This window comes from Argopecten irradians, chromosome 4 (genome assembly GCF_041381155.1).
Source record: "Argopecten irradians isolate NY chromosome 4, Ai_NY, whole genome shotgun sequence".
Taxonomy (NCBI): Eukaryota; Metazoa; Mollusca; class Bivalvia; order Pectinida; family Pectinidae; genus Argopecten; species Argopecten irradians.
Window position 1 is genome coordinate 43,748,180 of NC_091137.1, and position 16,256 is coordinate 43,764,435.

At 36.4% G+C, this 16,256-nt stretch overlaps 1 protein-coding gene across 1 annotated transcript; it reads right to left on the reverse strand.

Annotated features, from left to right (window-relative positions):
- Positions 1-1,615: 1,615 nt before the first annotated feature.
- On the reverse strand, positions 1,616-5,871 carry LOC138321783 (uncharacterized). Its single transcript, XM_069265751.1, has 3 exons — positions 5,541-5,871; positions 4,706-4,805; positions 1,616-4,528 (listed from the first exon to the last, which is right to left on the reverse strand). The coding sequence occupies exons 1-3, from the start codon at positions 5,849-5,851 to the stop codon at positions 4,298-4,300; spliced, it is 642 nt and encodes a 213-aa protein (XP_069121852.1). The 5' UTR covers positions 5,852-5,871; the 3' UTR covers positions 1,616-4,297.
- Between the last annotated feature and the right edge of the window lie 10,385 nt (positions 5,872-16,256).

The window sequence follows — 16,256 nt, forward strand, 5'->3', positions numbered from 1 at the left end:
TTGATACAGTACAATGATGTGTTTTACTTTAAGTCTGTTGTTTCCTGTATTTTTAACAGTAGCAAAAGACTTAATTAGCAGAATATCGGACTATCCTCTTCTTGTACACCATTAAAACTTATCTTCAAATTTGTTTCCCCAGGGGAGATAACTTAGATGTGTAGGATGTTTTGGAGTCTAATCCTGGTATTGTAGTGAATATCCATTTGTTGAAATACCTAATACATGGTGAAATTATATCCCAAGATTGATTTACACAATTTTCATAACAATATATAAATAGCTATTCTAAATATAATTGGGTAAGTTGATTTCATTCTAAGAAATCTGCATGTAGGAAACAAAAGCTATTACAATATAGTCTTTTATGTCCTGACATGTCATTTGTCAAAACTCGAAATAAAAACCAGACTTATCTATTAGAGTTACTTCCCCTCATTTCACTCCATCAGTAAGACTTAAAAGCGATTAGCAACATCTAAGATGCACCATCATGTTACAGCCAGGGTAGTTTCTAATTTCTTAGAAGTTTGATTTTTGAAATTTCTTTCGCAGTTTACATCTGTCTTAATTGTCATCTAGGTATTTATGTCTTTGGAAACTAGAACACTGACACGTCAGAAAGGGCCCCGCTATGTGTCTGACATGCTTAAGTGGAAAAGTAGTATTTTGACAACGAATTCTTCCGTGTTAGCTATATGTTGCTAATAAAATAATTAATGTCAACATTAATTGGGAAACCGATGATGGTACATTATTATAATTCTTTGGAAAAAGTCTTCCAAGTATTTAACTTGAATCCTGATTCCAAGCTAACATTACATTAAGAGCATACAATTAACTCAAATAAATTTGACCTTGACCTTTGACTTAGTAACCTTGGCCCATGACCTTACCTTTGGACAGTCAACTCCTTGTTTAATTCTGAACAACTTTGCATCATAATGTTATAACAAAATGTTTATCAGTTAAGAGCAACAACATTGTGATTTTTTTAAATGTTAAAATCCAAGATGGCCGATTTTTTAATTTAATTTCAGCCTGAAAAATTACCAAGCAGATCTAGGATGGATGGGGAATCATCATGTAAAATATGGGGAAAATACTCCACTCCCTTCCATCATTAATGTGCAAAAGAGAAAAAAAACAGACAGACGGACAGACGGACAACCTGATTACTATAGGGCACCCGCATCTCGATGCGGGGCCCTAATTACAGAGTTATCTGTCTTTGCTAGTAGGTATTGATTGTGAATTGGTAATATAAAGAACAAAATTAACTCGCATCATTTTCTCAGAAATGTACCAGGATGTGGTTCTCTCAAAAGCAAGTTGAAATCAAGGGTAGATAACTTTGTAATTTGCGAATACAGAATCAGTACATGAAACTAGATGTGTTGATTTAAACTGTGTGATGCTGTGATTGCAAATAGATTTGAATGTAGGAAATGAGAAAGGAATATCTAACGAAAATTTGTCCTCAAATTGATTGAGAATGAATTATTTTTGTTTACATTTATAATTGATGTTTGTAGGTGCAAAATATCTATTGTTTCAGGTTGAAAGAGCGTGTCCGATATAATCATCTGATTTGTGAATAATAATAAATCATCTCAAATTTATCAAAATTTGTTTATTTGTTTTTACAAGAAAAGTCGCAACATTTCTTTTCTGCACCTTTATTTGTTCGTCTTCATATGCTTTAGTACATCGAACACAATCAATGTACAGTAAAACCCCTTTAACTCGAACTGCAGGGGACCAGGTCAATAGTTCGAGGAATACAGGGTATTAGACTCATCCAAGGTTGGCCATCCATAGTCAGAAATAGGCATATGTATTGGCCACAGTCTGTGACGAACCATGCATGTCAATAACGTTTGAAGTATTGTTTTCCAGCATTCAAAATATTTATAATGGTGATTTTCTATTGTAATGTTTATAAAATTTGAATTTTATAAAAATGGATGTTGTGAAACGCTGAAAATTGCCACAATCTGTGACAAACCTTGCATGTCAATAAGAATTGAAGTTTTGTTTTTCAGCATAATCGTAAGGTTAATAAAATGTGTATTTCATAGAAATGCACATTGTGAAATGCCAAAGAGAATTTGAAGTGTATATTAAGCAGAGCAAATGTCTAGTTAGCGATCTACATGGAAGGATTAAAATTTGCCAATTCCCTGATGATTAAATGATTTAAAAGTAATGCATAAGCACTGTAAAAAATTGCTAATCAAAATATCATTTGAAAGGCACTAATGTAAGAGGAAACGATGCTTAAAGAAACCGGGAAAGTTAAATGACACAATTCGTAAAAAAACAATTTATGGAACGCATTGATTAAAAATAACATTGATTTGCTGCATATGGATGAGCTCTGTCTTTTCAACCTTAACTTAAACTATAAAATTAAATAGGCTAGCAACCGTAGGATTGAAATTGAATACCCATAGCATAACAAAATATGTAGCCGTGACTCATTAGGACAATTCGCATTTTCTTTTAAATAATCCAATTGACAACTTCTGTATCCATACAATAGAAGCACTATTTAAATGCATTTTTTGGAATACTGGTATGCCAATTAAATTTCTAACAACAAATTAACGACAACTGTAGGTAGGTATTGCTGTTACTGTTAATTCTGTAATTACCGAAGTGCTTGACACTACACCTGTATAAACACGGACCGTGATCTTTATCCTTGGTCGGTGCAGTTGTGAGTGACACAGGTGAAACAATTCAAGGGCCGAGCATATGTTCGACGAATAGATGGTTTATTTACTATGCACTTGACGGGAAAGGGATATATTTCTGTTCGAGGAATGAGGGGTATTCGACAAATAGCAGTTTGAGCTATCCAGGGTTTTATTACATATACATGTATAAGGGCACAGTCGGGACCATGCGATCAGTTCGACGTATTCAAGGAATGCAAGTTCGAGTTTGAGGGACTATACTGTATTTCAAAATTAAAATATCTTTTCATCCATAAATACTTCATATGTGGTAAAATGATAAATTGTCATATTGCGTTTAACATATTACAATTTAAAAGCTAAAAGAACTACATGTATAATAGAAACACAACTAAACAAAACATGTACTGTATAGTTACATACACTTCACAGAAACATATATATTATGATCATAAACGCTGAATAATTGAATCTACGGCTACAGTAGAACCTGCTATATATAGCGACCATCTGTGTATAATGACAATATTCTTAATAAGACCACTTTTTTGTGGTCCCAAAAGGGAATTGTTAACATATTTGACCTGTGTATAAAGACAATTAAATTATAAAGTATGTTTTCTCGCTTTCTCTTAGATGGTCTTTATAGACAGGAGTTTCCATATATTAACACAACTTAACCTGTGTATAAAGGCCACTTAACTTTAAAGATTAGTTCTTCCCTTTTTCTTGGGTCGTCATTATAAACAGGTTTGATTGTATACATACAAACTAGATAGCACCTCATATTGCCTAAATCTGAGATATCTGAATGTCCAATGCTTGGTGATTTACCAGTAATCTATATGAAGACAACTTAATACTTTTAACACAATTTGTGTATATGACCACCTGCATGGCTTCAAAATTAAATTTTTTCTTAGCCCCTTTTGTTTGACTTTACAGGCAAAAGTGAAATGCATGTGACACTTGCGTTAAACATGAAAAACACTTGACATGGATGCCATGAAAAGAGCACATGCACAAATTGTACATAAAGTTTGTACATATATATCATATTTAAAACTCATGTATCTTGTGAGCAAATTTCCATATACGTGGCCATTGCGTTGTCATGTATGTAAATCATGTGTATACTATGCATAAATAGGCATGTAATATGTTAAAAATCACACACATGAATGAGGTGGAAAGAGCTACACACATTTCTCACATGTAAATTACGTGGTTCTTCAAGGTTGGATGTTTTTCTCCTGGTACTCCGATTTTCCTCCACAACAAAAATCTGACGTGACCTTAATGACTCTAGCTGTTTTTTAAAACAAATCAAACAAAAAATTAGGGGTTACTAGTCCATTGACAGAAAACGAATAATAAAAGTACAAGAGAATTGTTTTCATATTTTCATTCTTCTGGTTTTTTCAGTTGTTTTTAAATCACTCTTGACCATATCTCTTTGCTGTCAATAAGATTCTCCATAAGCACAAGTACTTACATACCTGTAGTACTGGTAAAGTTGGACCCCAGAGTTTTCTAGAATCCACAAATGCTCTATGCAAATACCCTCATACTATCACACTCTTAGCTTTCTTTGATCAAGAGTCATCATTTTCACTATTTTCATCAGCAATTGTCTGTTCCTTAACAACACCTGAAAAGCCAGTAGCAGACGACCTTGATAATGAGGCGATGTTGTACATGTGAGCTTGTGCCCTCCGAACTGTCACTAGCGCCCTCTGTCTCATCTGCTGACTCTGGTATGATTGAGTGTTTAATCCACGACGCTCGTTACGGAACTTGTCATTCAAAACAACAAACCAGGAATCCTGAAAAAGAAATCACAACATCAAATACCTTTAAGATATTCTAGCTGCCTTCAGTTTTGCTACGAAACATATTCCGGGGGTGGATATAATGTCAGTGATAGTAACCTCTGGGGCATCAAGGAAGTGAAAGGTACTGTCTTTCAGAAATGACTTGGTGGCTGGTACAGAAAAACTTACTGCGGGAGATATGTGACTGTCCTTGGATCTGACATTGAGCTTGGGAAACGTGTTAACAATGGCTTTAGCTACGTCCATCTTCTGTGTGGGAGTGGGGTACCTGAAACATTTAAATCGATATTTTATATAATGTTATTGTTACACATCCATGTATGTGTGATAGTTCGATAGGCATATTACTATGGGTCATACCCACCAAAATCGTTTGATAGAGCTGTTGATAAATGAGAACTTAGCTTTCACCATTTTGTTATGATCGTAGTATCACAGATACATGTTACAAAATTAAGAAAGTTCCAAACACTTTGAGTGTACACAAGAAGAAAATAATTTTCCTATTTCTATCAAAATGAAAATGATGTTTTAAAGTGAACAGTCGGGCAAGGATGCCTACAATCGGTAAAAATGGTGTGAATGTATCCAGTATAATTTCATATGAAATAGAAAAATCAAATCTCTCGTCAAAATCTGTCTGCGTACGAAGAAATTAATCTAAAGTATAGGAATCCTAAAACGTCCTCCCGGACATAGTGGTTACATTTCCACGCAGCCTCGCTTTCAATGCTTTCAACTTTTCTTTATTTCAATGGTCAGAACTGGGAAACGTAAGCAGAACTTGACCGTCGTATTAACATGTGAGAACTTTTGGAAGGCCAATGAATGCATTTAGACTGATTTTCTTTGCCCGACTATTCACTTTAAATTTACTGGATTTAGTCAACAATACCTCTGTTTACGATAATGTTAAAAACACATTTTTTTCACTTGACTAAAAGCATTTTGATAATTTTGTTCATCTTAATTATAAAACATTATGCTAATGAAAAGTACTTACAGTCCGGTATATTTGACTATCTCATTGAATACTGTATCAAGAAACTGCATCTTGGCAGGTCGCGTAATGACACCAGAGTTGATCATGTCCCGAGCCTTGTTCCCATATTTTAATCTCTCCACGGGAAATGGATCGGGGAAAACTTTGGTGCGTTGCATAATACGAGATTGGACCTTGGGGTTGATGTTGTCGGAACTCCCTCGCAGGGATTCTATGTATTGCCATTTTTTGTGCTTCCATGATTGTTCCGAGTTCTGTGTTGATTCTTCTCCATGATCATCACCTTCAATAACATGTAAAAGAATGTACATTAAATAATTATAAGCTACATTGTATGGATTGAACTCTATATGTTTCTATTACACAATGTTAATTTGTTACATACACGATCAATCCTTCTCGTATACAATTTACAACATTTATATATCTCAAATACATTTTGTTACAATGACATTAATACTTCCACTTACATGTTTTTAATTTAAAACTGTTACACAGTAAAATATGTTTATATCGGACACATATTCAACAAATTCATGGTTATAATGTAGCAATTTCCATTCATGAAGCCAAACTGCCCGTTTTTAATCCCTCTTCCTATCGCTGAATCCGTCGGTGAGATGATTGTGCATTTACTTTACTACCGCATTTGACGTTCATCATCATGAGAATTATCGTCGCCTTAATTAAACAAGTCCCGGAACTTGTACTCCGAACAACGTTTCTGAGTTTTATCAACAGGTGTGTGTAATGTATATTTGATATAGGACCCAAAGGGGCATAACTCGAATAGTATTATGTGCTTACTTGGGAATGAGTGCCCATGTGCGCCCACCCAAGAGTGTGCGGTTGGATTTATCTTCAGTGATTATCTTGATGATTTGTGTGCCACAATTTCGCATTAAAGGGTGCCCAAAATGTCTGTCGATTGGGTGCCCAAAATGTGTCAACAAGGGTGCCCAAACTCCTGTCAATTAGGAGTTTGTTAGGGATGTTTTCTGTTCTCGTGAGAACCTTAAAATGATGAGTGGTATAAAAGAGCTATTGCGTATGAGAGGATGAGCGAGTCTGACTAGAGAGCCCGAGTCTGGGTGATAGGCTGGATGTGATACCTCTGTATTTCAGTACATGTATATATTCTGCTTGGATTTTAATACACTTTTGGAACTTTACAACTGTGTTGTTTCTTTACTCAAGTGGTAACCCAACACAAGACGACCCGATAGATGTATTTATCTTATGTGACGTGACGGACGACAGCCAAGGCTCATACTGTAGGAACTCAGTGATTGAGAGGAAAACACAAGTTACATGGAGTCTGATCAACTTCTTGTATTTAATTTATCAATGTGGTAATTATCTATCTTGTTTCCTGTCAGGTCGCTAGTTCCGGATACCACAGTTTTTATTCCGGCATTGTTAAAGTATTATTACGATTCACGCAACTATCAACAAAACACGTACATACGTACGGAATATAATGGTCAAAACGGAAATCGTACGCAACTGGCATATGAAATTGGAACGTTTTCCGAATTTTATATGATCTTGACATCCTCTATTCCTCCGAAATCTCCGTTCTGTTCATCTTCAATTCAAATTATTTGATTCTAGCCATTTAGACAGAACGAGTATTCAGAATTGTCACATGTATATTTTATATGGGGTTTAAAGTAAACGTGATCCCACGGTATGATAGAGGTACTCGGGGTGTGTTGATTTCGGTTTAATTATAAGGGTTAAACCATGCCCCATTTCCACAATCATCTGGTAACAATTCCATTGATAAGACAGGTACTGATAATATCGGAATAACATTTCCTCTTTCTTAGCGTCCGTTTTTTAGAGCTTCATGTGGAATGCCGTCAACGTGTGACCTTCGGTCCTTGTTTTGTTTATGCTCGCGTAGACTGCATCATCAACTAACCTTATAGGTGATGGGGATTAAGGCTGTTTCGCGTTCTATGGAATAGTTGTCATGTGATCCCTTACTAGAAAAGACCATTGTTAAAAAAATAGCTATCCGTGGAGACCTCGTATCGACGTATATTTGTGTCATCGATCCACAAATTCGTCGCTGATTTCGTATTTGTCATTATACAAATTACAATGTAATCCATTTTCCAACCTGTTTAAAACACTTGGAATATCATCACGTATATTATATTTGTGTGTGTTCGTCCACAAAGTATCCACTGATGTCCATTATAATTAGATGCAGTAAATCCATTTCATTTAAAACACTATACCAATCTTGCCAATTTCCCGCGTCGTCCAAAAATAGGAATTAGATGCTTTCCATTGAATTATTTGCTTTCAAGTTTCCATTGCCTAAAAAAATCCATATTGCTTTACAAGTTTCCTGCCATAAAATTGTTGTTTCTTTAGTTGATAGTAATACGTTTATATAATTTGCGAAGTAGACTTGTCGAAAATCTTCCTTTCCCTGCAGTAATGTATCCTTGAGCGCGCGCTTTTGGTTTCCAATTCCAGTAAATCCTAGCCAGGGCTTTTTACCGTCCGAGATTGATTTTTCAATATTAGAGATCGTGTTTTTCACAGCCTTGATACTTGCTTCGTCTATTAAGAAGTTACCTATATTTTTCACATTGTATTTATGTTTCAAAACGTTTTCGGTATCCGGTACCACAGTGCTAGAGATAACACACGTAGGTAATTTATATACACATTCCAAAATCAGGTGATCCGGTAGACAGTTTGGTGCTCCATGTAACTGCGAGACGACCTCACTCATAGTTTACTACTTTAAATTCTGTAAACCGACTTAATTGTTCGTACGGTACTAATATATAATCGACGACCGACTTCCCTTTCTGAGATATACATGTGAAATTGTTTTCATTCTGCTTGAATCTACCATTTAAAACACAATGGTTTGCAGCAGTACACAAATCTATAAAATAGTCACCAAAACTGTTTTTACAATTATCTAGGATGTCTCTGGTGGGCACACTATCGACTCCTTCTATGTAATCCGATTCATCCCCACATCTCGCGTTAAAATCCCCTCCGATGCAGACATAACCATTCTTCTGATAAAGATATATTTGACCAAGTAGAGTATTAAAATAGTTCGCAGGATCAATATGTCTAGATGACTGATCAGGTGGGATGTAACATACACACACCAATAGTTTATCTTTAGTTTGTTTATTGCAAAAAGTTACCCACAGTATACCTTCTGTAGATTCGTCTGTTATTTCAATGGTATAAAATTGAGACAATACTTCCTTGTATAGGACGCCGATACCGCCTGATCCACGTTTGGCATTATGATGAAGATTTTGTCTATTTTGTCCTATAAAATTATATCCCTCAACGTATATCTTGTCACGGAGAAAAGTTTCAGAGACACCTATGATATCACAGTCTCTTAGTTTAAGGACAGACTCACGAAACGTTTTATTGTCAATATCACGTGTGGACCATCCGCCTACGTTCCAAAAACAAACTCGGAGTGAATCCTATTGTGTGTACCTCGGTACTCCCCGCTTGCTATATGTATATGTGTCTGATTGACTTGCTGACTCGTACCTGTCTTGTTTGCGCGTTTGTCCGTGTTTGTTGTGACGCGAGTATTTGTCATACACGTGCTGTTCGTGTTGTGTATAGCCCTTGGCGCCACGGCCTCGATATTCAGACCTATCACTACGGCGTGTTTCATCACGTGGTCGGTCTTTATGCCCAATGGAACAACGGCTTGCAGATGACGTCAGTGGTCTTCATCCTTAAATATGCGTTGGCATCTCTGACCCATTTGAAATTTTCATTTACTATGTTACCTTGTTAGGGGTTGTGTGTGTCTCATAGCAGGTATGTAGCGTTTTCTCTTGCTTGAACTCACGGCTTTTAGTCTTGACTTAATGGCCTTGTGTTAAAGAACTTTCTGATGACAATGACCTTTTCACAGAGTTCCATTGTTTTCTTTACTCTTTTCGTGTAGTAAACACGTTTTCATGGTGTTCAAGTTGGAATCGTCCCTCAGACAATTGTTTTTTTTCTTTTATGACCTCTTGTTTGAGTCAACTTCGGGGAAGTAATTTTATTTTTACCATTTGTAATGTCTTTCAGAATTTTGTTGTACTCTCATCACTACCCACTCCTGAGTGGATAAGATGTATTCTAGGGTTTGTTTGGAAATATAGTTTACCGTTCATGGGTAAATTTGTTTCGATTTTTTGATGAGTTTTGTTGCACGCCTCTGTAACTTTTATCAGTGTGATTTTATCTTTGTTTTTGTTTTACGTTTTTGAGCAACATTGTCAATAGACGGTAGATGCCTCATTCCAGATTGTGCTACCATGGCTTTATAAATGTTACAGAACGATTTTTCTAAATTCTCATTTGGGATTAGGTGTCTGTTTATTAGCCGATGCTTCGATATTTTAAGGATTTCAGTTGTTGGTCCATTCAGAACGCCCTAGATGGTCGAATTCTGCCCTCACTTTGCTGGATTGATGTATTTTCCTTGATATAGGTCATCCAAGGAATATTTGCAATATTTGTTCCTATTTTCTGATTTCTGTATCATCTCGCCGAAAGTTCAGCCATGATACACCATACCATTGGTCAAATAATGTCATAATGATTGGATTTATGTCAAAGTTTTGGTGATCGTTTAACGAATTATTGAAACAGAGAAAAGTGAAAACACCTCATCAGGAAAAGAAAAGTCAACAAAGCGTTTTTCAACATAGAAAATCTGGGATAGGTGATGTATCGCTAGGAATATAATGGGGTGGCTGTCTATCGACACTCCCTGAGGGATTCCACTTGTTACCGATGACCAATTCAGAATTTTGAGAGATGATTTTGAGAGGGAAACTATCGTTTTTCATGTCAGTAGAACGAATTACGTCACCATCCCTATTTTTATAGATTTCCTGTGACCGGGTCGTATCCTGATCCTATGTTTGAGTAATGGTCTGCCACTGCCTCCGTACATCATCGGGCAGCAGTTTTCTATTCTTTTTTGATACTTACTTAGTAAAAACACTTGTGAAAAATCTATTTAGTTCTTCTGCTTTTTCTTGATTGTTAGTTATGGATTCTCCTGTTGGTGTTGATAGGTCCCCGATCTTGTCTTTTACGTTTCGTTTTGGATTTACATAATTCCAGAATGCCTTGGAATTTTGCTTGATGTTTTCAGCCAGCTCCTGCTCAAACACTTTCTTTGCTTTCCTTACTTCTATGTACTTGATGTATGTTTCGCTCTTTGATAGTTTTCAAAGTTTGTATTGTTTTTATAGTACTGAATTTTTTTCCATAGTTTTCTTTTTGATCTAATGGCTGTCATTGCTTCAGCAGTCATCCATGGTGTTCTTTATGTTCGTTTGGACTGTTTACATTCTGGTACGTTTTCTTCTATTTCTTTATTTAGGATTTCAGTATACAGACCCCATGCATCACATATGGATTTGTTGCTAAGGAGCAGATTCCAGTCAATAGCATTGATGTTTTCTCTGATTTTGATATAGTTCCCCTTTTTGTAGTTTTTGTTCATGGTTGGTTACTTTCGCTGTTGGTAACGTTCAAATTGATGTTGAAGTTGATACATTTAACACAACGGAATTCCGGTAGTTGTAATATTTTCCTTGTCCTGGTATAAAATCCAAAGACGTTGATTAGTTGTTCAAATACGAATTTATTAAATCACTTTTCTATGAGTCGGAAGGCGATTTCCGGAGTGTCCGAAAATCGACCCGAGTAGAGACCGAGCTCTAGATCCTAACTGATGACAAAATATGAGACATGGAATTAAATGTACAATTGATACAATGGGTGACACCTGGCATGTATATGACTCTATTAAGGCTGGTCGGTACTCGGACAGGTGAGATAATTAGCTTATCTATTGTCTGAGTCGTAAGTGTCATAGTACTAGTAAGACCAGTTTGGATAATTAACTTCAAAGGGTAGATGAGCTATAAAAACACAATGAATAAATTGAAATTAACCATATGTTATATATAGAGTAATTAACTGAAACAGACGTGAATAGATACATGTACAAAATATAGCTTTAAAATATCATGTCACAAGAAGAAAATAAAGTTAAGAAAGTTTGTGGAAATCACATTAAATAATACTGAATTAAAATTTTAACCAATGTTCAAAAGATACATAATGTAGCGCTTATATCATAAAATTCTTCATGATGAATCCCTCCGGCTTAGGAAAATGAGACGTCCCCGTCTCAAAGTGTTTATTGGGAAGGTACATGTACGCTATTCCGCGGATAGCCACCGCGACGTCCTCGATGTCCGTTTTGACGAGCTCTAGTACAATGCCTTGTTTCTTGGCCGTTTTTGTTCATGTGGGAATTCCGATTCGTAGATCTCCTGTTGGCTAAATTTGTTGGGACGCTATGCATATGTATCGAGGTTGGAACTGAACACGTACAAGACCATGCACCGTCTCTCAGTAGTGTCATTTCGTTTTTCAACTTATGAATTTGAGTCGATTGATTGTCATTTTGCACTTTCAGGATTTCGATGGTGTCTCTTGCCTGATTTAGCTCATATTCCAGGGTTTTGAGTTTTAAAGTTTTGGTTTCAGATGTTTGTTTGTTTGATGTTTGTTAATTCACGTTGCGATGCAAGTTTCTCGTATATCTGCTGGTCATATTCACTAGTAATAAAGTTCACATCCAATTTCAGTTTTCGAATTTTAGCCCTAGAGGAATTCTGAATTATTTTGTTGTTGTCTGAGTTAATCACATTTTTAAGTTCTTCGTTTGGCACATTTGTAAATGGCAATGTAGATAGTACCTTCTTATTGTCTCGGAAAGTCCTGAGTCGTGCAGAATCTCGCCTCCGTTTTGAAGTGGACTTAGTCTTTTTCCTCGGCGCTGTCATACTCTTAGACTCTCTGTCCGAAGATTTGTTCGGAGCAGGAACAGGAAGTAAAGTAGGTTTGGGACGCTGTCTGGTCCAGGGAGACGATCCTGTATTACTGAAGTTTTCAGTACGATGTCTAGTCCGACTTAAGCACATTCGAGATAAATGGCCAATATTTCCACACCGGAAACAGTAACAGCCATTCGCAGGACACCACAACACATGATTGGGAACGAATGGATCACCGCATCTGTAACATGCGACATTCGCCATCCTGATTGTTACTGTCATGAAAAACGTAATTCTGGCGGGTTCCAAAATTTGGCGAACACAGCCTTGGTTTGCTTTCCAGTCTGTGTGATTCCGATGATCCTTTGGGAAATGTCACTTGGCAGTAGAGGTTATAGGAATCTTGTGCGTAACTCGTCTTACACAAATAAATGTGGCAAGTTACTCCGGATATCTCACACCAATTTAACACAACGGAATTCCGGTAGTTGTAATATTTTCCTTGTCCTGGTATAAAATCCAAAGACGTTGATTAGTTGTTCAAATACGAATTTATTAAATCACTTTTCTATGAGTCGGAAGGCGATGTCCGGAGTGTCCAAAAATCGACCCGTAGAGACCGAGCTCTAGATCCTAACTGATGACAAAATATGAGACATGGAATTAAATGTACAATTGATACAATGGGTGACACCTGGCATGTATATGACTCTATTAAGGCTGGTCGGTACTCGGACAGGTGAGATAATTAGCTTATCTATTGTCTGAGTCGTAAGTGTCATAGTACTAGTAAGACCAGTTTGGATAATTAACTTCAAAGGGTAGATGAGCTATAAAAACACAATGAATAAATTAAAATTAACCATATGTTATATATAGAGTAATTAACTGAAACAGACGTGAATAGATACATGTACAAAATATAGCTTTAAAATATCATGTCACAAGAAGAAAATAAAGTTAAGAAAGTTTGTGGAAATCAAATTAAATAATACTGAATTAAAATTTTAACCAATGTTCAAAAGATACATAATGTAGCGCTTATATCATAAAATTCTTCATGATACATATATGGTCGCTATTTCCCAACGGGCTTGACGTTTTGACTTCACTTATGAGATTTTCTTCATTTGATAAGACAAGATCTAATATAGATGGTCTATCATTGTTTCTCATCCTCGTGTATTCCCTTACATGATGGAACAGGTAGTTGTCTTGTACGATTTCTATGAATTTGGATGCTAGATGGGTTTCACCAGTGCTAGTAGTTGTGTTCTCCCAATCAATTTCTTTTAGGTTGAAGTCACCCACGATAGCCCTGAATGTATAATGGTGGTTATTTAGATGTTGTAATTCCAGGATCTCTTCTAATTCTTCTATACAATTTTCGTGGCTTGGACTTCTGTACACACACTGAAGAATTAGCCAGTCGGAGTTGTTAATTTTTAGTTCTATCGCAATTTGCTCCAGACCAATGTCACGTGATGTTTTAATAATTGTAGAGGCGTCTAATTCAGACTTGGTGTATATACATATGCCACGTCCTTGATAGTGTTCGATTGGTTTCATGTGTAGATTGAAGCCTGGTAGTTGGTATTCAGACAACTGTATTTGAGAATTAATCATATTTTTGGGGAGTACTTCAGTTATTGCGATTATGTCATAACTGTCAGTAATTGTATTTTCCAGTTCATCCATCTTATTTAGTAGACCATCAGCGTTTGTATATAGTACTTTCAGGGATTTAGTTTGATCTCGATTTGACACATTTAAAACAGTTCTATTTACACCTAGGTTAAAATTGGTAAAATTGTTTATGGGTAATGATTCAGCACATGTGAGGTGTCTGTTGCATCTAGCCTCTGCGGTTGTCCTTGGATGGCACTTGTATCAGTCAGACTTTCTTCCAATGGGGCCACAGAGCAATATCTATTGCCTACACTGGAAGTGTCTATGATCGTGGAGTTGTGATAGTTGTCGGAGTATATCCAAGTTGAGTTTTCGTCTGCTGAGATTGGGCTACCTATTAGCGATGATGCATCTGGATCATGTGCGTTTTCTGTTGTAGGTACAGAAATCGTGGAGTTGGATCTGTTTGCTGGTGGTTGTGTTTGTTTTCTTACAGGTTGATGTTTTTTCTCTTCTCTCCTTTTCTTATTTTCAAGTCTTTGCCTGAGAGTTAGGTCTTTAACTATGATGACTTTTTTTGTAAACGGTACACGTTGAACTGATAGTTCTTGCTTTTTGTTGGAGTTCATATCGTCCTCTTTTGTTGTCTAAAATGGCCTTCACCGGTCGTGTCCTTTGCGGGTTTTGTTCACCTAGCCTTATTGCTGTTTCTATTCCTACTGCAACTTCCAATTCTTCAAAAATCATTTTTAAGGCTTTAATATCATCTTTTCTTCTTAGTTCCCCTGAAGTTTTGTTTGATTCGGGAAGGTTGAAGGCGACTACGTTGAGTGAACGCTGTTTTTGATCGTCTAATTTTTTAACTTCCTCCCTGACTTGTTGAGACAGATTGTCTGGTAATTGATTTTTCACTTCTTTTTGAACCTCTACTTTGATGTCTTTTTTAACCTCAGTTTGTATTTGTTTTTTAACTAGTGGCATCTCTTCTTTGATCTGTGTCTGAATTTTGTTTTCTACTTGGTTCATTTGGTTCTGCAGGGAATCAAAACTGGTGGTAGTATTGGTGTCTAGCCTGTCTAGCGTATTTTTCATACTATGGAGATTTGGGAAGGTGGTTTTACAATGATGACAAGTCCACATGAAAGCAGCTGCACATTCTTCATTTTTCATCAATTTGAAAAAGGCTTCCGTGGTGTGTGCACAGTTTAGACAAAAGTTCATCTCACAGATTGAGCAGCTCGTATAAGGGGTTGATTCAGTTAAATCCTTGTCACAGTTTGTGCAGGTCTCACTGCCACGCCTTGGTCTCATATCAGCTCGTGACTGTAATGGTGCATCCTTTGTAGCCATGGTTAGTTTACAGTGCTTACTCGCAGAGTCTATCCAACAAACGTTTGATTTTAGTAGCCCAAAGATCAATCAGGATTTGGCCTGGGTGGATACCATCTTTATATAAAGACCAGTCTTTTTTATATTTGATTTTCTTGTTCTTCTTTTTTTGACACTTAATTATATCCTATGAAAACCTTGGTCCTTGTATATCACCATTGATGTTCTTAATTTCCACGTTCAGGGTGTCGATAGATTGATTTAGGCACAGGTTAGATATGTCATTTACTTCTGAATAGTGACTTCTTGTTTTATTCCAGATGTTGACATTGAGATAAGGAACATCCAAATAGATGATTACAGCGTCGTTATTCCATCTGTGTACGAAGGATTTGAGGTTTGAGTAATCATGGACTACTGACTCGGCTGTCTTATTATTGTCTAATTTGACAATGCCGTCTGACTTTGTTGTCAGTTCACATGTACCAAACCATATCAACATTATTGGGTTGGTAACTGTGGGCCTACAAATTAATCGCTGGAGTTTTCTTTGAAGTTCACTATCCGCAGCCGTTGCTCCTCCTCTGTACATGTACTCGATACAATACCATTAATGGGAGTTATTTCGTTGAGTTTGGATTTAATGTAACCACATTTGCTGTCCCCGATCAGAAATACATGGCGACTATTCCCGCGAGAATTGTCTTTGTGTTGACAGTTTTGTACACTAAGTTTACTTGTATATTCAGAAAGTTTTTTTATGCAAAGGCATTTGTATTAGGGATAGTTCACAATAATCTAGTAGATCACAGATGTCTTAACATAGTCACATTATGTAATTTAGAATAGAGATTTCGTCCGTGGGTCCGGTGTCAGGTTAACGTGAACG

Coding starts and splice junctions, on each gene's coding strand:
- LOC138321783 (XM_069265751.1), bottom strand. CDS start 5,851: ATGTACATTCTTTTACATGTTATTGAAGGTGATGATCATGGAGAAGAA. Junction 4,806..5,540: donor ATAGTCAAATATACCGGACT/GTAAGTACTTTT, acceptor TAAATGTTTCAG/GTACCCCACTCCCACACAGA. Junction 4,529..4,705: donor ACAGTCACATATCTCCCGCA/GTAAGTTTTTCT, acceptor TTTCTTTTTCAG/GATTCCTGGTTTGTTGTTTT.